This window comes from Mobula hypostoma, chromosome 3, assembly GCF_963921235.1.
Source record: "Mobula hypostoma chromosome 3, sMobHyp1.1, whole genome shotgun sequence".
In the NCBI taxonomy this organism is placed as follows: Eukaryota; Metazoa; Chordata; class Chondrichthyes; order Myliobatiformes; family Myliobatidae; genus Mobula; species Mobula hypostoma.
Window position 1 is genome coordinate 172567092 of NC_086099.1, and position 23629 is coordinate 172590720.

At 38.9% G+C, this 23629-nt stretch overlaps 1 protein-coding gene across 4 annotated transcripts in view; it reads right to left on the reverse strand.

Moving 5' to 3' along the window:
• The window catches only part of akap9 (A kinase (PRKA) anchor protein 9), a 209777-nt gene that overhangs the window by 13589 nt on the left and 172559 nt on the right, over window positions 1–23629 (reverse strand). For all 4 annotated transcript variants that reach the window (XM_063044116.1, XM_063044117.1, XM_063044115.1 and 1 more), the window contains 12 exons: window positions 21964–22155; window positions 20672–20836; window positions 18795–18945; window positions 16164–16386; window positions 14988–15138; window positions 10686–11378; window positions 7870–8120; window positions 6361–6466; window positions 3319–3498; window positions 1306–1509; window positions 840–1072; window positions 243–322 (listed from right to left, as the gene is read on the reverse strand). In XM_063044116.1, the coding sequence (XP_062900186.1) occupies window positions 243–322; window positions 840–1072; window positions 1306–1509; window positions 3319–3498; window positions 6361–6466; window positions 7870–8120; window positions 10686–11378; window positions 14988–15138; window positions 16164–16386; window positions 18795–18945; window positions 20672–20836; window positions 21964–22155 (2629 nt within the window). The remainder of the gene's footprint in view (window positions 1–242; window positions 323–839; window positions 1073–1305; window positions 1510–3318; window positions 3499–6360; window positions 6467–7869; window positions 8121–10685; window positions 11379–14987; window positions 15139–16163; window positions 16387–18794; window positions 18946–20671; window positions 20837–21963; window positions 22156–23629) is intronic.

Genomic DNA, 23629 nt, shown 5'->3' on the forward strand with positions numbered 1-23629 from the left:
TTTTTATGATTCTTGAACCATTAAGACTCTTTGAGCTGCTTCTGTTTATATTACAGGAAGTACTTCATCCTTGTCTAATTTGAATCTAAAATGAAATCACTCTTGATGTAAATCCCCTTACCACAGTTAACCTGTCTTCAAAATCACTACCCTGAATACTATACTACCTACCTTTGTATTATTAACAAATTTGGGTCTCTGGTTTACAGTTCAATATCAAATCGTCATTGAAAGTAGCTTACCCAAACTCTGGCCATGACCATTCCTGTTTAAGCTACTTGACCCAGAAGATCTCTGCCATCTGCGGACCAAGAATCTCAATCTACAATAGAGAAAGTTTAAAACAATAGTTAAGTGTTGAACAAACTTCATCTATTATAATGCACATGAATATTTTGTACAACATTCTAGCTTTAACTTTTGACATAATAAATCAATACTAGAAATGTGAAAATATAACATCAATGGAAATTAAAATAAATAGAATAAAACTTCTTTAGTCCTTCTAGCCTAAAATTTTCAGCATGTTTGGAAAACAATAAGCTATTGCTTTCTTGCATAGCAAATATTTACATGCAAATTAGTGCTACAAATAATAACATTATTAAATAAAAGCACCAGCAAACCTTGGGTGAATGTGAACTCTGGGAATAAGGCGAAGAGATTTCTACTCTTAGCTTTTGCAGTTAAGAAAATTCTGAATTCCAGTTGGCAGAAAAACCATGTACAGCGAAAACCAATATAAAATGGTATTACTGGTGCTAAATAATTACTCATCTAGTTACGGGCTACAGCAGAATTGATTTCCTGAACAATCCAAACCCATTCCAATTGCTTACCTTGAGATTGCTACAACTACCCTGACCACAGAGCGGAATCGGGTAAAACTTCTGGAACGACGTGTAATAACCTGCAAGCTTGTGTAACATGGGTGACCACCCATTCGGGCAATAAACGAGAGGGTCGCTTGCTCACATTCTTGAAAGCCCCCGAGCAGAAGTAACAGGTACTTTTTCTGATAGATTAGTGCCTTTCGGAAACTCTCTGCCCGCAGATACTTTCCATAGATTCTCTGTGTTGTAAATAAAAATGCTCTTAAAATTCCAAATCTTTTATTTCAGCAACAAACCTTTTTAGTTCCACAATGTTATATTTTTATTTCAGAGACTTGGGGAAGGTCTTTATCATTTTTAGGTTAACAATGTCGCTCTACAATTGCAATATTAAATTCCATAATACAGCAGATATTTCTCTACAAACGTAATCAAATATGACCAACTATGAGTGATGAAAAAGTGGATTTACCTTTACGGCAATACTTTCAGAGCATGACCCAAGCAGTTCTGTCTGTAAAGCTTCATTTCTGGCTTCAGCTTTCATTTTGGCTAACTCTGCCTCTGTCAGCTTCAGGGCCTGCTGAAGGTTTGATTTTTCCTTAGCCCAAGCTGCTCTCTCTGATTTCATTAGGATGTCAACACAATCCTGGTTATCCAAAGATCTTCTAGTTAGCTGAAAAATGGGGGGAGGGGATAAAAGACACATGTCAACATACAGACTATTGAGAATGTAAAAAAGCTGGAAAAATAACGTCTTCCTGACGTTCTCTTCCAGGAAAAGTAGGACCTTTACAATTGGGATGGTTTACACCTGAAATGGAAGGGTAACAATATCCTTGTAGGAAGGTTTGCTGCCACTCGAATGAGTTTATCACCATTGGCAGTCAAACAATTGTATGTTACTAATTCAAGGGTAGTACAAAATAAGTTCTTCATCAAATCAATTTAGATTTTCAATTTACTTTCAGATTACTGTGGAAACCATATCAGTGAAAATTATGGCAAATCAACATTCATTTATCATCAGTTAGAGCATTTCTTTTTGTATGGTTCATGTCAGGAGAACATTGCAACATATAGCTGACAGTAAACTGGTGCATTGTTTTGACTATAATTAGCTACGTTATACTGATGTGACTTTTGTGGGTAGAACATACCTGAGCAATTTACAGATTTAATGATTAGCTTTATTTGTCACATGTACACTGAACCATACAGTGAAATATGTTGTCTGCGTCAATGACCAACACAGTCCAAGGATGTGCTGGGGACAGCCCGCAAGTCTGCAATGCTTCCAGCGCCAGCATAGCGTGCCCGTAACTTACTAGCCCTAACCTTTTACATCTTTGGAACATGGGAGGAAACTGGAGCCACCAGATATGCTGGCGTTAGAGAAGGTCCAGAGGTGGTTTACGAGAATGATCCCAGGAACGAGAGGGTTAATGCATGAGGAGTGTTTGATGGCTCTGAGACCATAAGACCCATATTCTCGAGAGTTTAGAAGAATGGGGAGGCGGGGGGTCTCAGTGAAATCTACAGCATATTGAAATACAGAACGAACATGATGCTTCAAATAGTGGAAAAGTCTAAAACCAGAAGGCACAGCTTCAGAATAGAAGAACGTCCCTTTAGGACAAAGATGAGAAGGAATTTGTTTAGCCAGAGGATGGTAAATCTGTGGAATTCATTGCCACAGATGGCTGTGGAGGTCAAGTTCTTAGGTGTATTAAGGCGGAGGTTGGTAGGTTCCTGATTAATCAGGACATCAAAGGCTAAGGGGAGAAGACTGGAGAATGGGATTCAGAGGGATAATAAATCACCCATGATGAAATGTTGGAGTAGACTTGATGGACTGAATGGCCTCATTCTGCTCCTATGTCCCATGGTCTTCTGTTTATGAGCACGATGGTCTAAGCTGACACCAACTTTGTCAGATCTGAATTTGATATTTTATCCCTTTTTTGTTTGAAACTGGCAGTCGTGAAACAACTGAGGAGCTTACTGGGCAGTTGTGAACATCATTGTTGTGAATCTTGTCACATACCAGTCAGATCGTGCAAGGACGGCAGACTACAATTTCTGAAGGAAGTTAGTGAGTCCAATTGGATTTTGCAACAAATCAGCATTTTATGGTCATTACTGCTAAGAATACTATCTTATTCCTCCCCCTCTCCCAAGAACTAAAGATTCACAGCTAGTGAGAAGTTTTTATCTAATTATCTGTATATTTAGTATCTGCATCAGTTGTCCATTTTAAAAGATGTCAGTAGTGGACAAAAATTAAATACACTTTGAAACAAATTTACTGATCAAAATACAATGTTGATTTCATGAAAATAATTTTTGAAAATATAATAATCTTAATGGAGTGCTGATTCAAATCAATTGATTCTAATCTGCCAATATTTTAAATTTATATTCTCAATTCTTTGTGCTTCAGTTATTCTTTCAGTTTAATCAGCATTTCCACACTATTACAAACCTGCTCGCCACTGGAACTGAGATGACGGTGTTTTCGAACCTCTTCTTCTAGTTTCAGGAGATTGTTGTGCAAGTCATTCTTTTCTTCAGAGAGTCTGCTAACATAACCCGTCAAGTCTGCATTCTGCCTTAATAATTGCTCAATAAGACTACTTGTTGATCCCGTAGAATGAATTATATTCTGTTGAAACATGTATAAGAAAGAACTCTTCAAGTATTTTTGTACATATCTAAAAGGCATTCAGTATCAAAAAGAGGCACAGTGAACCTCAGGTGGATCCAGATTTAGAACAAGTGCAGACCCAACTCTTAAAGCTGGCCTATAGATGCATACAGTTTGCCTGCCATGGTGACTTGGTTTATATCATAGGCTTTCAAAACCCATCAGCCTTCCTTGTCACTCACTGCATCTTATCTATGCTATACTAACCAAGTAAATAGGGCATTTTGTTTGAACTCTGTTTGCGATGTACACAAATTCTGATGCAATGAACACTACAGTGGCTTATTATTTTGTTGCTCTCACTCAGATAAATATTGAGAGAGACTACAACATTTTCACTTGCATTCTTATACAAATGGCGTCCACAGGAAGCAGCCTTGAAAACTACAGCTGTGTCTTTAAAAGTATCCTATTAGCCGGGAAATGAAATGAAGTCTGTCACTAACTTTTAAACTAAATATCCCACAAGCCTCAATCATCCAGAAATATACTTGACAATTACATCCTAGTAAAAATACAGGCTCCTGCTCAATATATTCAGCCTGGTTAACAAGCTGCAGACAATCATTCAATAAGTGACAAAAAGGTCATGGAAATTGTGAGTAGCGTAAGTGTTCTGCTAGGCCATTGCACAAGCTATATATGGAAGTAGCAACATACATCAAAGTTGCTGGTGAACGCAGCAGACCAAGCAGCATCTATAGGAAGAGGCGCAGTTGACGTTTCAGGCCGAGACCCTTCGTCAGGACTAACTGAAGGAAGAGTGAGTAAGGGATTTGAAAGCTGGAGGGGGAGGGGGAGATGCAAAATGATAGGAGAAGACAGGAGGGGGAGGGATAGAGCCGAGAGCTGGACAGGTGATAGGCAAAAGGGGATACGAGAGGATCATGGGACAGGAGGTCCGGGAAGAAAGACGGGGGGGGGTGACCCAGAGGATGGGCAAGAGGTATATTCAGAGGGACAGAGGGAGAAAAAGGAGAGTGAGAGAAAGAATGTGTGCATAAAAATGAGTAACAGTTGGGGTACGAGGGGGAGGTGGGGCCTTAGCAGAAGTTAGAGAAGTCAATGTTCATGCCATCAGGTTGGAGGCTACCCAGACGGAATATAAGGTGTTGTTCCTCCAACCTGAGTGTGGCTTCATCTTTACAGTAGAGGAGGCCGTGGATAGACATGTCAGAATGGGAATGGGATGTGGAATTAAAATGTGTGGCCACTGGGAGATCCTGCTTTCTCTGGCGGACAGAGCACAGGTTGGAGGAACAACACCTTATATTCCATCTGGGTAGCCTCCAACCTGATGGCATGAACATTGACTTCTCTAACTTCCGCTAAGGCCCCACCTCCCCCTCGTACCCCAACTGTTACTCATTTTTATGCACACATTCTTTCTCTCACTCTCCTTTTTCTCCCTCTGTCCCTCTGAATATACCTCTTGCCCATCCTCTGGGTCACCCCCCCCCGTCTTTCTTCCCGGACCTCCTGTCCCATGATCCTCTCGTATCCCCTTTTGCCTATCACCTGTCCAGCTCTCGGCTCTATCCCTCCCCCTCCTGTCTTCTCCTATCATTTTGCATCTCCCCCTCCCCCTCCAGCTTTCAAATCCCTTACTCACTCTTCCTTCAGTTAGTCCTGACGAAGGGTCTCGGCCTGAAACGTCGACTGCGCCTCTTCCTATAGATGCTGCTTGGCCTGCTGCGTTCACCAGCAACTTTGATGTATGTTGCTTGAATTTCCAGCATCTGCAGAATTCCTGTTGTTTATGGAAGTAGCAGCTGCTAATGCAAATTTGAGCAGTGAAAGGCCCATTGTAGTATTGCAATATTGAGCAGCAATCACACCTTTGGGTTGTAAGGTGCAATTTAAGAATACTCACATTTGATCCACCATGAATTAACAAAACATAAGTAATTAGATGCAGTTTTGGAGGCAAGTTCTGATGCCTCTGATTAAAGGACATTGACTTGAAACATTAATTCTGCACAGATTAAGTCTGACTAGAATGTCAGAACTCAATATCAGATCGAACAATTTCAGATAACTTACTTTTTCTGGTCAATTCTGCTGCAAGGTTATCTACTTGTAAGATCCTTGCACCACAGTCCAACATTCTCCTTTTGGTTTTGGGTCTCAGCCACAACTCTGACCTACATTTCATAGCTTTTACATGTCTCCTTGTTTGCTCTCTTTTTGATTACACTCACTAATCTATCAAATATACAACTCCAAGAAACAGCAGAATCACTTCAACAACTCTGGCCTCACCTTATCAGTGATAATCCCTTTTATCTTTTCTATTCCTCCTCCACCCACTCTTGAATACAAAACCAATGTTTTCTCTTCTTGGTTCTGGTGAGGGGTCTTAGACTTGAAACATTAACACAATTTCTCTTTTCACAGATGCTGGCTGAACAAATGAGTGCTTCAATTTTTTATACCAGGTTTCCCATATCTGCATTTTGTTGATTTTGAATACATGAAACATTTTCTGTTTTTATCTTATCCTCATCCTCTGCCTTTCATGAAAAAGAGGTTAGGAATTAATTATGTGAGAATATCCTAATTATAAATCTGCCAATTGTCAACGTGTTGCCCAGCATCATCTGACATCCAAAGCCAAATACGCAAATATTAATTTAAGCATAACAAAGGGAATATTGTTTCTATAGTTAAACTGTTTTTCAGCGTGCAAAACAAAAACTAAGATAGCTTATCCATTTAACAACTGGTTGGATAGGTTACCAGCTTTAGCAACTTAAAATTTGTTTAATTGAAACTGTAAAAGCAAAAGATCTATACATTTGCAGCGTATTTCATTCTCACCTCTACAGGAACCTGTAGCTGCTGCAACTGCAAAGCCAAATCTTGAATGCTGTTGTGTAACCAAATGAGGTCATTTTCATCTGTGGTTTCAGCACCATCCTGAATCCTGTTGTGAATAAACAATGCATTTTTCCATACTTAATCACCAAATGAAATAGGATCTTAAAACATGTAGAATAAACAAAAATGCTAACAACAGACCGCACTGATGTTTCTTTGCATCTTTTCAGTTCATTCAATTTTCATTCTAAAGCTCCTGTTAATAACCCAGAACTTGTTTGGAAACAGTGAAAATATAACTCTACACTCACAGCATTTCTTCACACAAATACCATCGCGTTTTGGATTTTTATACACGTGCTCCTTGTGAGTCTCGCAAAGGGACAGAACATTCACTCATTTCAGTGGAGGGCAAGTGTAAATTAATTTACTTGTTTTTTTAAAAAATTGAGTTTGGTAATTTTAATTGCTTTTAAATTCTATATTCATAAATCATTTTTAATAATATAAAATGTTTTTTGTTCTATTTACAATGAAGAGTTTTTGGATGCCATTCTTAATGTCAAGAGCAGTCAGAAACATTCAATGTTTTTGATAGATTTCACAACCAGTTACACTAGAGATATTTGTAGACAGGACGATGAAGACTCCATTTGGCATGTTTGCTTTCACTGAGTACAGGAGTTGGTATGCCATGTTGCAACTGTGCAAGAAAGATGGTGAGGCCGTATTTGGGTTGTTGTGTGTGGCTCTGTTCACCCACCTATAGGCAGGGCACTGTTAAGACAGAAATTATGCAGAGAAGATTCATGAGGATAGGACTGGAGGGCTTGAGTTATAAGAGGCTGGGACTCCTTTCCAATGGAAGCTGAGGGTGACCTTACAGAGGTACATAAAATCATAAGGAACATGGATAGGAAGAATGGGAGCCTAAAACTATATATAGGTTTCAGATGTCAGAAGAAAAATTCAAAAGGGACCTGAAGGGGCACAGAATGTGATAGGTACATGGAATGAGATAGTAGAAGAAGCCGTAGAGGCAGGTGCAATCACAACATTTAAAAGAGATTTAAAACAGATACATGAATAGAAAAGGATTAGAGGGGTACCTGCCAAACGCAAGTAAATGGGACTTGCCCAGGCAGACAACTTAATTTGAGTGTTTGACAGCCTTTTTCCATGCAGTAAACTCTATGACTATCTGGAGGCATGGCTGAGATTAGACGTATGTTATAGATTTTCATGAGTGGGGGGCTTGTTCTGACACTATTTCCAATGTTTCTCTCAGGTGACAGAAAAATGATATGAAATTTTAATATACTGGAGACTGAGCTACTAACCAGAAACATATGGAACATTATGTTCCATATTAACCTGCAACATTAAACACTTGGTAAAACAGATCTGCACATAAGACCAATATATTTTGCTCACATTCTGTTATATTACTATTATTTTAAAGAAATCAACTGCATTCATTATTGAGAACTAATATCAAGTCCTTTTCACCTGTTAGTGGCTTTGTTGACCATTATTGAGAGCTTGGAAATAATCAGCTGTATTTTCTGTCTGATGGTCTCCAAGTTTATATTTTCTCCAGACCCACAGCTTCCTCTATCAGTTTCAGCACCACTTACGGAATGAGCATACCAAAGCCTGTCAGAAACCGATGCATTATTTCTCGAATCTGTTGTTGCCAGCTTTTGTTGAATAATCCAGTTTTTTGTTCTGTCAGATGAAGGCTCAATTTTACAAGTTTCCTGAAATTAAGCACAGAAATTTAAAACTAAATGACAGCAGAAAATAAAATCAGCATAACTGTAGGAGCAACTTTCCTCAGATGATATTGAACATCTCCTCAGGTTTAAAGAGCTTTGATAAAGCAAAAGCCTTGTTGATGAAGCATTTTGAAAACAAGACAGACCAAAATTTGTGGCCACATTGATGTTAAAATTGTTAGTAACCAGTGGCGTCATGTTGTCAAACTGACAAACATAATTACAAACAGACTTTTGGAAGCTGCCATCATTGATGGCCTATTCCTCTTAGAATATGCTGAAGCAAATTTTCCAGATACAGTCAACATAGAACCAATTTTCTAAGCGTTAGAAAAATCTGCAGAGACAGTACTCAAGGTCTGAATTGAACCTGGCTGGGGGCGGTGGGGGTGGGGGGGGGCTCTACTAGGTGTACTACTCTCGTATCCACATGTCCTCCTGTGATTTGACCTCCAAATTTCTTCCATGGTGATCGACAAAGCCCACGAAGAAGCCTGCTCACTTTCCAGCAATCATTCCCAACTCTCCCTGTCCCACACAGACCACGAAAGAGTTCTCTTTGTCTTCTCTTTTTTCGAACTAGCCTCCTCCGATCACTTCTGAAAGCATCAGTGACATGGCAACCAAACGTATTTTCCTCTGCCTGCCTAATGTCTCTGGTTTAATCATTCAACCTTCCCAGTGAAATGTAGGTGATACAAACTTGTCTTTTGACTGCCGGCATTACTATTTTCCGTGACTTTGAAAACTGTTTGACCGGCTCAGTATTTTTGCATTTTATACTGGAACTACTGGAATCAAAATACTTCTGGTCTTTTTGCACAGATTTTCTTCATCAGTGACTATAATTACCTTTGCCACTGACAAAAACAACCACCCCTATATTATTACACTTACAGAAAGTAAAAACAACTTTCCATGTCTCTATCATATTTTTCAGCATAATTCCACAATTTTAAGAAGCACAACTGAGATCAAAGCCCAATAAGTTAACTGATATGAGTCAAAAACTCTACAACTGGGGTCAGATAAAAACAAGAAATGAGTGAAATGCACAGATTTTGCTTGAGTTGGTCAGCAAGGAGGAAGCTAAATGAATACACAGCACAGAAACGCATAGCTGATGGGTGAAGGGAATTGCTTGGTTGGGTAAGGGAATTGTTTCGATCATTAGCTCTGACTTGTGACTGCTAGTTGGCCCAAAACAGTTTCTTTCAGTGTTCTGTTTGATTTTCTCATTTGGGTTTAATAAAAAGAGCACGAAATAATGACTGACAACTCTACAACTTCCTCATCTCTGTTATCCCACAAAACCAAAATAATCTTGCACCAATCATTGCCAAATCATATGTCAAAATACATGTCAAAATAGGAACATATATTTTAAAAAAATATTTTACTGAATATGTCAAATAACTATAAACTATTTTTTATTATTATTATAGATGATTTGCCTCAAACTAGATTGGAAGTATGCAATGGAAAACATTTCAAACCTGCAGTTCCAGCAGTATTTAAGACACTTGAAACTGGTATTAAGTCATCCAAGCCATGAACTTAGCACATGGCTTTGCTTCCTGTTTCACCTGAGAGCAACTGATCAAAAACTTAATTTTCATCAATTTTGTAACAGATTTATTGATCTAGTCTCTGATATTCAGCATATTTATAGGTTAAATTGATTTTTGATGTTGCATAACTGAGCAATTTTAAAACTGTATAAAACATACCAACAGTATTAACAAAATGTCAACTCTTTTGCAAGGACAATTTTGTCATTCTTTCATGAATAGCTGTCTGGATATACATACATATATATATATATTTATAAAGATTTTTCTTGGGACTACATAAGATAATTGCACCTCACCATCAACTGATTATAATTGATAATTAATGCTGCAGTTCAGTATATGATTGTATTAAGTAACCAACATTACTTAGTAAGAGACAAGTTTGTATTTTGGATGGACTGCTGAACTCTCTGCCTTTGCTGGAAGCCATATTCAGCAAACCATTACAGTGCGTGACTATATTCATTTGGAATTTTCCAGCATTTTTACCTTGCTTTCAATTTGATTTATCTTATATCTTTCACTTTGTATTTCATACCAATCCTCTTATAAAGATGACAAGGCATATTGAAGAATCAGTTCCACAAGCACGTACTGTGCTCCAGTCATTATTTATATTAGTCTATCTTTACAAATAATACTAGAGAAGGAGAGCAGCCTATTTACATGAATGCAGCACAAGGGCAGAATTAGGCTCTATTCCACTCTGTAATTATGTATGATACCAATTATCATAGCAGTGGTATGAGCAGTAAATCTTGCTGATTCATCCCATTACCTGGAGATTCTGTGGACAAAAACAGCACATGTGATAATAAACACCTAGATCATTAATCAATGCTTCAATCCCTCTTGCATACATTCCTGAAAATATTTAGTGAAATCTCTACACATTAAAATGGTGTGAAATAACAACTTTACAGTTTTAGTTGTGGAGGTTGCAGAAAACAATAATTAAGTTTGTAGAGCATACCTCCGTCCGATGAATTTTCTCAGTAACACTGGTCTCCAAATGACGTTCTGTTTCTTTTTGACTCCCTATTTGATCACTTCCCTGTAATGCTAGAAGAGTTTCCTTCAATTTTCCTTCCTCTCTTTGTAATTTTAAAACTTCACGTTTTTCCTTCTCCAGTTGTTGCAGCAGTTCCTTTGCTTGTAGCTGTAAGGAATCCACTTTCTCCAAAACTAGTCTGTGAGATTCCTGCTCTTTTAACAGAGATTTCCTATGAATCTGTTGCTGCTCCTCAAGACGCTGCTTCAACTGAAGTGACTCGAGTTTGTACCTTTCCATCTCACTCACTAACTCTACTGTACGGTTACGCTGATCACTCAGCTGTTTCTGCAGGTCCCGAATCAGCATCTCAGAAGACTTCCCTGGTGGTTTCCACCTTGCTTCCTGCATCTCCTCTGCACCCTGAAATTGCTTGGAGAGTTGACGTTCTTGTTCAAGTGCACTGGTTAAGTCAGAAGCTCTAGATTTCTCAGCATCTAAGATAACTTGGAGTTCAGTGATGCGACTTCTCTCCCGAGACAGTTCAGCTTTGTGTTGGGCTTTCTCAGAATCCATGCTCTGTCTCAGTTCACTTATTGTTTCCCGATCCTTTACCAAAGCACACTCCAACTGCAAAAGTTTCCTCTTGTGATCCTCAAGTGCCAACTTCAAATCCTGAAATTAAATAGTATATGGTTTTCTGGTTCATTCTATTTCTTTAAATTATATATTAATTTTCTAAATTCTGGATATTTAAAAAACTTTATACTATAGGTGTAAAGCAGTAGATTGGAGCCAACATCTGGACCACTCATCCAGAGATGCGATATGGAGTCCCACCAGCTGGCAGCTAATTAAATAAATCTAGTATTCATTTTTAGGAAAGGTTTGCTCAGTAACAATAATGCTGCCAGATGGTTATATTTAAAGAAAATCATCTGGTTCATTAGTGTTCTTCAGAAAGATAATCTGACATTTTTTTTTGGTCTGGTTTATATGTGATTCTAAAGCCACCAACATGGTTAGGTCTTAAAAGCCTCTTCAGTAATTAGGGATGGACAATAAATGCTGTTATAACCAGAAATGTCCATACCCTGTAAATAAATATTTTAAAAATATTACTTTACTATTCTTCAAAAAAGATACAGGGTACAAAGCAAAGTTTTCTGTATTCAAATATATGGCAGAAGATAAATAAATGATCCAATCTGAATGAAAATAAATGATTAGATTAAATAATAAATTTAAATAATATTCAAGTACTTAAGTAGGATGAATGGGTTATTCTATGTGACAGGCAGCATAAATATACAAAATACCTTTCATCACTTATCTCACATAAAGGTGCCTGAATGAATCTACAAGGCAAATGCAGCAAATTATCTAAAGATAATTTTAAAGATAAAAAAGATCTAATCATCTAAAGATTATTTTAAAGATAATAAAGATAATTTGATAATTTAATTGTAAAGATAACCTGATGTATTTTCCGTTCTCAAATTAATTGCAAGCATTAATTACATATGAAAGCTTTTCATTCTCCCTTCTAAAATTATTAGAATAATCTCTAAATTTTAATATTATTTATTTTATACAGATTTGTTGATAACCAGGCCCAGAATTTATAAGATCCATAGATAAATTGTAATTAGTGATATCACCCAAAAGTTAAAACAGGCCCCTCAGCTACATGCAATTTCTATTTGCTTAAATGGAAAGAGAGAGTGTAATAAATCCTAGGTTTGATAACAGAAACTAATGTGGTCAAGGAGTGGACAAGGTGTAGCAGGATGGACCATTTGGACTTCCCTCATTTCTTTTGTTAAGTTTGTAAAGCTCACAACATCTATTGATGAGATAATACTGTGAGAAAATATGGGCTCATGCACTTTGGTATGAAGAACAGAAAAGCATGAAATGTTGAAAAAACTGGTATGTTGACATACAGAAGGATCTTGATATACTGGTTCATGAAAATCAGTCAAGATGAGGCACAGAAGGGATCTGTCAACATCGATTTCAAGTGGCTTAAAAAGCAAACATTACTGAGATTACTGAGATTGTACTTTTTGTCTGGCAGTTCTTTGGGACTAAGAATGACTAAGTGTCCCTCATTCTTGTAACCTCTAATGCTGATATTGAGGCCTATGTATGATTCACAGACATCCAAAGGTCAAGTCATGGCTGAGTGGACAGTAGGGTGGGTAGTTTATGAGGTGATGCATGTGCAGGGTGTTTTGTTTTTATGATGCTTAGGGCAATATTCTCAGTACAATCCCACATTATCCTTCTCTACGTTGAGTGGTTATGTGACAGAGATTCTTCAGAGTCAGTAGGGATGTTGCATTTCTTCATGGGCTTTGAGAAAATGCATCTGAGCATGCACAAATGCACATATTGGCTGCACACTGTTTTCTCATCTGGAGAGATCTTGGTAACCTTGGTTCTGGAGCGTAGTAAACACAGGCTGAAAAGCCTTTCATCAGGTTTGAAGAGCAATTACCTTCACAAGAAGGTCTTTGGAGATAAGATGAAACATTATAGCAAGAAGAACTGAGGAAAACATTGGGGAATGACATCAGCCTTCACCAAGAATGGTTTTGCTGTAGATTCATTGGTTAGTATCACAGGTTGTATGCCATTATAAAAAAGTGTAAGATGGGGACGAGATGAAGTTGTGTGGGCAACTGGAATTGAGAAGCAGGTTCCACGGATGTTTGTGATTGATGGAGTGGGTGAGGGATGTGTGGTCGGAACCAGGGACTGGGTACATGGTGAGGTGAGTGGCTGGAAGCAGGAACTGAGAAGATGGATGGATGTACAACCAGAGCCGGGGATAGAGAATACATCTGTTTTAAGCAGTTGGAGCATTCAAAGTTAAAATAAGAAATATTCTGAAGGCAAAGTCTCTGGAAGTTTTTAGAATTTCTGTTTCTAAGTTCCGTTGCAGGCTTATTTACTGGGTACAGGTATAGCGGAGAATGACAGATTTTTGGATGCTAAGAGAAACTGGAAGATCCAACTAAGTTGATTTAATTTTTTCCAAGAGGCAATGTGTGATAATAGTCTACCTGGGATTGAGTCACATTTTTCACAAGGTCCCACATGGAAGACTGATCCAAAATATAACCCCATGGGATCTAGTGACTTTGGCAAATTGGACCAGTAAAATACCTTAAGAAGCAGAGAATGCTCACTTGTTATTGCAATTATACAGTAGTGACCAGCAGTGTATCAATGTTGCTAGTTGTTAAATGTATTAGTGATCCAGATGCAAATGTAAGAGCATGATCAGTGAATTCACAGATGATATCAAAATCAGTGGCATTTTAGAGAATAGGGGTGGAGGGGATCTTTGTCTACAGAATGATATCCTGAATTAGGAAAATAGGAAGCATAATGGAACATGGAATTTAATTCTGAAATAATGGAAGGTGATGCATTTTGTACAGACTAATAAGGCTGGATCTACACAATGAATTGTAGGTCTGGAGAAGTACTGAGGACAGTGGGACTTTGAAGGAAGCAGCACAGGTAGATAAAGTGGCTAAAAAGGCTTTCTTCATTAGCTGTGCTGCGACATAAAAGAGTAGTTAGGTAATGGTACAAGCTGAAGAACTACACACAGCACTGTACACCACACAAAATAAAGGATGTGACTGCACTGGAGGGAGTGTTGAGAATATTCACCAGAATGTTGTCTGGGGTAAAACCTTTCAGCTATGAGGAGAGAGTGGACAAGCTGCATCTGTTTTTCTTATAGTAGAGAAGATTGTGAGGGCAACTTACTGAGAAATACAGAGTTATGAAGAGCATAGATAGGGTGTAGAGTGATGAACTTTACTCTGGGCTGGGTTGAGAGTGAATGGTGGGGTATTTAGATAAGCACATGCATCGCCATTGCATAGCTCAGGCTGAATGCTGGAAAAGAGGCATTTGATGGGTGGCTTTGTCACAGTGGACCACACTGCCTTTTCTGTGCCATGTGACTCTGGGTTTATGCTGGAAAGGGAATGAGGCACAAAATCAGCAAATATTCTGTTGAATAGTGGAACAGCTTTGATGGGCCATATTACTTACTCCTATCTCATGTTCATAAATTTAACATACCCAACAACCAGAGGACCTAATGCCTACACAACATGGCTTATTCTAAAACTCAATTAAATATATATGCAGTCTGGCATTGGGAGTCAAGATAGGAGAAGGTGGCAGTCAATAAGATATTATGCATCAGTGATCTGTTTCCATGAATCATGTTTGAGACAACAAAAACATCCAAACCTCCAGTTCTTCTCGGTCATGCTCTTCTCGTCTACATAGCTTGCGCTTTTCTTTTTCGATTGCCCATTCTAGGTCCTGTGACCTCTTCTGTTCATTTGCTACTGCAGCATTTAGCGTTTCTACAGCAGCCGCCTTGTCAGTTAACTCAACCCTAAAATATGCAAATAGCCAATAAAAAGTTATTTCATTACAAATGCTGTGAAAAATCTGTACATACTTTATACTTTATTGTCGCCAAACAATTGATACTAGAACATACAATCATCACAGTGATATTTGATTCTGCACTTCCTGCTCCTTGGATTACAAATCAATAGTAAATATTAAAAATTTAAATTATAAATCATTAATAGAAAATAGAAAAATGGAAAGTAAGGTAGTGCAAAAAAAAAAACCGAGAGGCAGGTCTGGATATTTGGAGGGTACGGCCCAGATCCGGGTCAGGATCCATTCAGCAGTCTTATCACAGTTGGAAAGAAGCTGTTCCCAAATCTGGCCGTACGAGTCTTCAAGCACCTGAGCCTTCTCCCGGAGGGAAGAGGGACGAAAATTGTCTTGGCTGGGTGGGTCGTGTCCTTGATTATCCTGGCAACACTGCTCCGACAGCGTGCAGTGTAAAGTGAGTCCAAGGACGGAAGATTGGTTTGTGTGATGTGCTGCGCCGTGTTCACGATCTTCTGCAGCTTCTTCTGGTCTTGGACAGGACAACTTCCATACCAGGTTGTGATGCACCCTAGAAGAATGCTTTCTACGGTGCATCTATAAGAATTAGTGAGGGTTTTAGGGGACAGGCCAAATTTCTTTAGTTTTCTCAGGAAGTAAAGGCTCTGGTGAATTTTGATGGAAAACACTAATCATATAGCTACTCTGCTAATTTTGGAGAAGATCATCCAAAAGCACCGGGTTCAAAAATTCATAAATCAATTTGAAGTTAAATAAACTGGTATGAACACCACTGATTGTAAGAACACAGGAGATCTGTACTGAAAGTAATCAAGTTATACAAACAATATCAACCTTACTAAGAGGAGACAAGATATGGAAGTTAAAGAAACTGAAAATGAATTTCAAATTCTCTGCAGATGTACAATTCCCCTCAAAACTCTCCAATCCATCCACTTGGGTCTCCACTTCACCCTCCCGTTGACAATTTGAATATGATGGACACTTGATTACCTCAGCATCTCCAACTCTTTAAAGTGTTTGTGTTGTGCCTTAAGTGTGGTTTCAAGTTCCAGTTTTGTTTGAGAAAGCTCATTTTTCAATTCTGCCAGCAGCATCTTCTCCGAATTCAGATGGTCTTGGAATTCAGGCCCCTTTGCCTTCAGTGTATTCAATTCCATTTGTAATGTTAGAATCTGAGCCTGCTTCTGTTTCAGATTGTTTTCTAGTAATTCCACTAAAAGCAAATAAAGTACATCAGGCCATTGCTATTCGTAAAAACATCCTGAGATACCAATGTAGTTAATAACATATGAAATAGGAAGAATAGGTTAGCCAGATCTTCAATTGTGCCAGATAAAAGGTATTATTAATTAAATACGATTCATTAAAATTAAATCTGTCTCAGTGATACCTTCTAGCACTATAGATATCCCTCAATTCCTTTATTGACTGGAAGCCTGTCTGTAACATCACAGCCTTCTGAGGTAGAGATATCCAGGCATCGTCTGTCCTTTTAGTACAGAGACTTCTCCTCATCTCAGTCTGAAATGGACAGCCCTTACTCTAAGCCCTACAGTCCTCAGCCACAGGAAAGACCTTTCAGCTCTCTAGCCCTTTCAGAATTTTATAAACTTCAGTGAGATCCCTCATTCTTCTACAATCTACTGAATTTTTCCGCATACAGCAAACCTACTAACCTTGAATCCAGTCTAATGAACTTTTGCTGTGTTCTCGTTACAGAGACTTGGGGAAGGAAATCATTTCAAAGGTAAGGAAATCAAACTGCACACCATACTGCAGGGGTGCTATCACCAAGGCCCACACAATTACAAAGACTCCTTTACTGATGTATTCAAATTTTCTCAAAATAAAGGCTACCTACAACAGAAATGGTTTGGCTTTTAGTGAATTGTGCAAAGCACTTCTAGGTTACCTTGACTATCAATATGATCCACTGTCAGGATAGGAAAAATACTCTGCTTTTCTGTTAACATACATCAAAATGGATGACCTCATGTTCTTCCTTGCTCGTTTTGCCTGCCTGTAACCTTTAAAGCTTCTTTCCATCCTCTCCTATACACAGAAATCCATCTGGTGAGTATCATCAGCAAACAAGGACATGCACCATTGAGCTTCCATAGCCACTGGCAGATTGCTAAACTGAGAATGATTCACTTATTCCCTCTATTTAGTTTTCTGTTACACCTCCTTTGGTTACATGGGATGGAGAAGGGTGGAGAGGAGGCATGGGCATATAACAGAGTCCTCTGTGAAAAGACTTGGTGAGGGACGGGGACGGAGTGGGAAGGGGGAGGTGCAGATGGAAAGACATGATCATATGGGGACCACTGATATAGGTGAATCTGGAGGCAGGGTGGAAGATAGTGGTGCAGGTAATGAAACTGATGATTTCTGCACAAGTGCAGGAAGATGTATGTCAATGCACAGGAGAAAGAATTGAGGGTGGGGTAGGGTGAGTAAAGTGCTGTATAGGCTTAGACCAAGGCCAATTCAATTGAGCCAACCAACAGAAAGGCAAAGCTAGGGCCCATGCAGGTCTGCAAGTCTGCCTTTTGGACCTGTAGAAAGTGAAAGGAAAGATTAGTTCTGCAAGGTGGATAAGGGAGTTAGTGAAGGGGAACTGGTTGTGTCTTTGTTCAAGAAAGAAACAGAAAGCTCCAAGACCTTCCTAAAGGAACTGAGGGTGGCAAGACACCAGGCATCTATGGTAAAGACGAGCTGGTAGGAACCATGGAATGGGAAGTTATCTAAATTGTGGGGGGTGTGAAACGTGTCCTGGATATAAATGGAAAGGGACTAGATAAGGGGAGACAGGATGATGTCCAGATACTGTATGAAGACACAAATTAAATAGGGATAGAGAAGTGGAAATAATCGGGCTATCAGGGTGGTACTGTTTGTGGTAGCATTTTTATATTCTTCTCAGAAGTTACTTTACTCATTAGATCTGTCTTAAAAACAAACTTGCATATATTTTGCTTTTTCAAGTTGTTGACATAATATTGAGAATGGCTCAAAGCCAGTGATCCTTGTACAATTTCACTCATAACTCCTACAACACTGAAAATGGTTTGTTCATATTTGCTTCAGTCTCATGAACCTCAGTCTTGTTCAGCTGGTTACTGTGAAAGACCTTAGTAAATAGTTCCTGAAAATACACGTACCCACTGGTTTCCTTTTTTATTGTTCGTTCTACCCTTAAAAAATAGAATCTGCCAAATACAGTTGCCCCATCATAAAACAGCATGTATTCTGCTAAATGATGGATATTTTCTAAGTATCTTATTACTACACCCGTAATAATACATGTACTTCAATGACTAAGCCCAAACTAAAAACCTCATAATTTGTATTTTATACCTCCCTCCTTCTTGAACAGCTGAGTTATATTTACTATGTTCCTATTGACACAACCACCAGCTTTTTTGCCATCTCCGTTCAAGCCTCAGATACATGAATTTGACGTTCCTCTACATTATCAGAGCCACTACCAAACCACTAACAAAGAAGCAGTCATACCACACAAAATCTTGACAAGCAATTCCAGTTTTAAAAGACATAATTATTAACATTATAAATATGATTAATCACATCAGGCATGCATTTAGAAAATCCCCTTACTTCTTTGTGTGCTGTGTTCTCGCACATCATTGGGCTTCCTGTCACCCTGCTGGACTCTTTGCAGGTAAGACCAAAGTTCGCGTATTTCCATCATCATGCTATTCCGATCTGCAGTCATTAAAAGTTGCACATCCGCTCTCCTCTGAGTTTCCTAAGGCCAGATGAAGATGAACAGATACAATTATCTGCGTCTATGCCAGCCCAAATATTCCAATTTTTATGCTGTCATGTTGGTTGTCTGGGCAAATCTAGAGGAGCAGCAGGGTTTCCTGATGCAGTGTTTCAAATCAAAACATTGAAAATTCCTTTCCCCTACACATCCCCTCCTCCCCAGATGCTGCCAAGTTTCTCCAGAGATTAGCAGCACACATAAAATGCTGGAGGAACTCATCAGGCCAGGTAGCATCTGTGGAGAAAAGTAAACAGTCAATGCATCGGGCCAAGACCCTTCATCAGTCCTCCTCAAAGAACTCCAAAAGGTTCATCAAGCAAGATTTTCACTTAAGGAAACCATGCTGACTTTGTCCTATCTTGTCCTGTGTCACCAAGTACTCCATCACTTCATCCTAAACAATTGACTCCAACTTCTTCTCGACCACTGAGGTCAGGCTAACTGGTCTATAATTTCCTTTCGCTGCCTCCTTCCTTTCTTATAAAATAGGATGACATTTGCAATTTTCCAGTCCTCCAGAATCATGCCAGAGTCCAATGATTCCTGAAAGATCATTAATAATGCCTCCACAATCTCTACCACTACCTCTTTCAGAATCCTTGTGTGGAGTTCATCTGGTCTGGGTGACTTATGCACCTTTAGGTCTTATAACTTTTTGAGCACCTTCTCCCTTGTAATAGTAACTGCCCTCACTTCTCTTCCCTCACACCCTTCAACACCTGGCATGCTGCTAGTGTCTTCCACAGTGAAGGCTGATGTAAAATAGACATTTAGTTAATCTGCCATCTCCTTGTCCCCTGTTATTATCCAGTCTCATTTTCTAGCAGAACTATGTTCACTCTCATCTACATTATTGCACTATACCAGGCCTAGGGTGGCCTTTTCACTGGTTGGCTCTGGAACTGTGCTTTTCTAAAAAAAAACTACCCCAAAAATAGTTATTTAACCATTAATTTGATGAATCTTGTTATTAAATATAAATTATTAATTTCTGAAGATTTGTAAATTTCTAAGTGTATGGCACTAGATATTAGTTATGTATGCCGGCTAGGATATTTGACAGAAGGCTAGAGGCCCACAAACTAAAAAGAACAAAAATCAATTTAAATGAAAATTAGAAAAAACATCAAAAAATATACAAACGCTTCAGCAATTTTAAAGGCTAATGCACAGAGTTTGGCCAGGACATGCAGAAAATTAGAATGGAAAAGACAGAAAAACAATGAACTTCAAAATACACAGTGGGTCATCTATGGAAAGAAATACAAGTTACATTTGAGCTTGAATAGCTTCCATCAAAAGCAGAAACATGTTTTAAGTTGTAGAGAAGGAAGGAATGTCTGACAAGATGAGGTCGACGGAACTTGAGCAGAACAGAGTTGCCAACAAAGAGGACGTAAATGCTTATTAATTATGGATGTTTTATCTGCAGGAGATGCCAATAGAATTGAATGAAAGCAGAAAGAAACTATGCTGAATCTATGAAATAAAAGATATACTGCAGGTTACCATAAATTTAAAATAAAAGGGAATCCTAACTAACCTGCTGAGTACCTCCAGCATTTCCAGTTTTTATTTCAAATTCAAACCAACGGCACTTTTTAAATTATTGTTTTTAATAGAAATGATGGACATGATTTGGTCAGATCAGTCTTTACCACTCCTGCAAAAACTACAATGCCAGTCATGATTAAAAGGAAAATACCTGTTCTTTCAGCAAGCTCAACAACGTCATTGCATCCACATTATTCAGGGATGATGCCTGTGCGTGGACAGCCGTTATAAAGGCATCATGTTCTTTATTAAAAACATGCTGGACAGCTTGCAGTAGCTCACGTCGCCAGTCTGTGATGTTTTCAGCAGTTAAAGCCTGTAAGAGATGTTACATTTTTACCTATTACTCTACTCTCTCTTAGATATATTACCATTAACGAGAGCTAACTTTATAGATATTTCAAAAATATTCAGCCCCATAAATTCATAATCTGTAAGCATTTCCACATACTTTAGGATATCAGTTTCACTACTTGGTCCTTCAGATAAGACATTAAACTAAGTATCTATTTGCCTATTCAGGAAATATGGAGGATTCCATGGCAGGATGGCAAATTGAAGTTCCCCTTATGCAACAGGCACTGTTTTCTGTTTGATCATCACTGAGGAAGAACCTGCCCACATTTCAATGGTGCCTGAATGTTAATATCAGTTGGACAGATTTAAAGCAAAAGGCTTTGAAAACAGATGCTGACAAATTAATCTTCAAAAGTTTGGCTGTGTTAATTAGTGGAGCAAATAACCTGCAGAAAGGCAAACCCCTTTAGCTTATTTGCTTTGGATGAATTTGTTAGAGCAAGGATTTGTCATCAGCAGTGACCCACTTGCACTTACTGATGGTGTCTGATAAAATATTAATTTGTGTGATGAAATTCTCCTTTAAACTATCTTATCCTGCTAGCTAGGATATTTGACAGAAGGATAGAGGTCTACAAACTAAACAGAACAAAAATTGATATAGTGGAAAATTCGAAAAACTTCAAAACTCACACAAACTTCTTTAGCAATTTTTGAGGGTAATGTACAGAATTTGGTCAGGACATGCAGAAAATAAAAATGTAATTAAAGGTAGAGATTTTGAAAGGGTGTTTTTTCCTCAGTGGAATGTAGGAAGCCGAGGTTTAAAGAGGTTTCAAAAATTATGAGGGGCATATAAAGGGTAACTAGAGTCTTTTAAATAGGGGAATCTAGAACTTCCAGCAATGTAAGGTGCAAGTGGATAAACTTAAAGGAAATCTGAGGGGCAGTTTTTCCACTCATTGGATGCTGGTTATCTGAAAGGAACTGCCAGAGGAGGTAATGGGTTGGGTAAGTTGTAGAAGGATATAGACATAATGCAGGAAAATGCGATCAGGCTCAGCAAGGACAAGGTAATTTCCATGCTGCATGAAATACTCACCCAGGTCCCTCGTGGAAAATTATTTCAACATACTGTGTCCTTACCTTTGCTTCCCCAGTGCCCTGAATTTTGGAAAGTACATCATTAAGTGACTGTACAACATCCAGAAGTCCCTGCCTTTCCTGAAGCCAATAGTTTGGGTTATTCTCCAGTGGTCGCAGTTGTCCTTCAAGGTGCGGTGATTCTGAAAGAGACAACACCTGCATCCCTTCTTGATGTACTTCATGAAGTAAAGACTGTTAAAATAAAAAACACATTCAAGACTTAGGCAGATAATTTACACACCTTAGTTACTACTTTGTAGGCAAGATATTATTGTATGTTTATACACTTAGTGTCAATTTTATTAGGTACACCTACAAATATCTCATCAGCCAATCATATAGCAGCAATGCATCCACAAAAGCATGCAGACATGATCACGAGGTTCAGTTGTTCTTGAGACCAAACATCAGATTGGGGGAAGAAATGTGATCTAACTGACTTTGACCATGGAATGATTGTTTGAGCCAGACGGAGTGGTTTGAGTATTTCGGGAGCTGCTAATCTCCTGGGATTTTCATGCAATTAGTCTTTAGAGTTTACAGAGAATGGTACAAAGAACAAAACACACACAAAAAACATCCAGTGAGTGGCACTTCTATGGGTGAAAATGCCTTAATAATGAGACAGGGCAGAGGAAAATGGGCAGACTGGTTCAAACTGATTATACATTACAACAATAGATGGGCCAAAGCAGCAGAACTCAACACTGGGTTCTACTCTTGTACCTAATAAAAGTGACCACTGATTGTATGTTCACCAGATTATATATAACAAATGTTAGCAAAATGACCAACCATCCTTCAACAATTTTTTTTAAAAGAAATGCAGTGGCAACTGAGCTCAATGGAGGAGGGCTTCTTGCAGGTCAGAGTTGGTGATTTAAAACGAGAGCTTCGCGGGTGTTAGTCCATTGTGTGGGGCCTATCAGCGGTGACAACTGAGCTCGACGAGCTAAATAAAAGTACAGAAGGGATAAGCGGAGCGGCCTTTGACGGGAGTAGGCTAGTGGCAAAAGTAGAAGTTACAGGCTTTTGCTTATTCAGGCTTTGGCGAGGTAAGTGGACTTCGTTTTTGGTTTTTCTTTGCATTTTTTTTGAGGAGTAGTGATTATATAACCATGCAACAATTACAGCACGGAAACAGGCCATCTTCGCCCTTCTAGTCCGTGCCGAATTGTTGGTAGGGTCAGTTTTTTGCTCTGGGTGTCAGAAGTGGGAATCCTGGGAATCTTCCAGTCTCCCAGATGGCCACATCTGCAACAAGTGCACTGAGATGCAGCTCCTGAGAGACCGTGTTAGGGATCTGAAGCTGCAGCTCGATGACCTACAGCTTATTAGGGAGAGTGAACAGGAGATAGAGAGGAGTTACAGGGAGTTAGTCACCACAAGGCTGCAGGAGTTAGGTAAGTGGGTGACAGTCAGGGAAGCGAAGGGAAAGAGCCCATATAGTAGAGAGCACCCCTGTGGCCTGTTGGATGCAGTTAAGGGGGATGACCTGATAGAGGAGGACCATGGAGATCGGGTCTCTGGCACTGAGCCTGGTTCCATGGTGCAGAAGGGAAAGAGGAAGATGAGGAATGTGGTAGTCATAGGGGATTCCATAGTGAGGGGAACAGACAGGAGGTTCTGTCAGCCTGATAGAGATACCCGCATGGTGTGTTGCCTC